The following is a 607-nucleotide window of genomic DNA, read 5'->3' as shown; positions in this document are numbered from 1 at the left end:
TTGGATGCTTTCTGCTGTTTCTACAGCGGCTGCATCGCCGCTGTCTTCTCTCCTGCTACCCGGGGGCGCCTCCAGACAGGGTGTTGGTTTGCTTATCATTGTTGCGGTCCCTACACTCTCTGTGGGGCCTGGGGGCGCTACCCCAGCAGCATAGAAAGAAGTCGACGGCGGTGCAGGCTGCTGCTGCTGTGAGCACTACTTGCGGCAGCAACAGCAGCAGCAAGCAGCAGTGGGATCCGGAGGCAGCAGCAACAACAACCGGCTGTGCTGTTGCTGCTGCTTTGGGCTGGGATGCGCCAGCAGTGCGGCAGCAGCTGCTGGCGATGCTGCCGGTGGTTACCGGTCCCGCGCCGCGCTGCCTTTTATTGGATTTGCTGCAGCTGCTGCCACACAGCGAAAATCCGCTCGCTGCCACCATTCAGGAACAGCCGCAGCAGCAGGTGCAGAAGCAGAAGCAGCAGCAGCAGCAGCAGCAACAACAGCAACAGATGCAGGTGCAGCTGCAGATGCAGACACAGCAACAGACTAACGACCAGGAGGGGCAGCAGCACCAGGCCCAGCAGCCGCAGCAGCAGCTGCAGCAGCATCCTGTATTGGATCCACTGGG

General features: G+C 61.1%; 1 protein-coding gene across 1 annotated transcript in view; it reads left to right on the top strand.

Moving 5' to 3' along the window:
- EMH_0055550 (uncharacterized protein) overlaps nt 1-607 on the top strand; it is a gene marked incomplete at both ends in the record, with an annotated part of 6,742 nt that overhangs the window by 3,981 nt on the left and 2,154 nt on the right. Inside the window, 1 exon segment of the mRNA XM_013497248.1 lies at nt 27-494. Coding sequence (XP_013352702.1) covers nt 27-494 — 468 coding nt within the window.

This window comes from Eimeria mitis, genomic scaffold, assembly GCF_000499745.2.
Source record: "Eimeria mitis Houghton genomic scaffold, Emh_scaff2561, whole genome shotgun sequence".
Lineage (NCBI taxonomy): Eukaryota > Apicomplexa > Conoidasida > Eucoccidiorida > Eimeriidae > Eimeria > Eimeria mitis.
The sequence above is the reverse complement of the archived record's forward strand: the minus strand, read 5'-3'. Positions and strand labels throughout refer to the sequence as shown.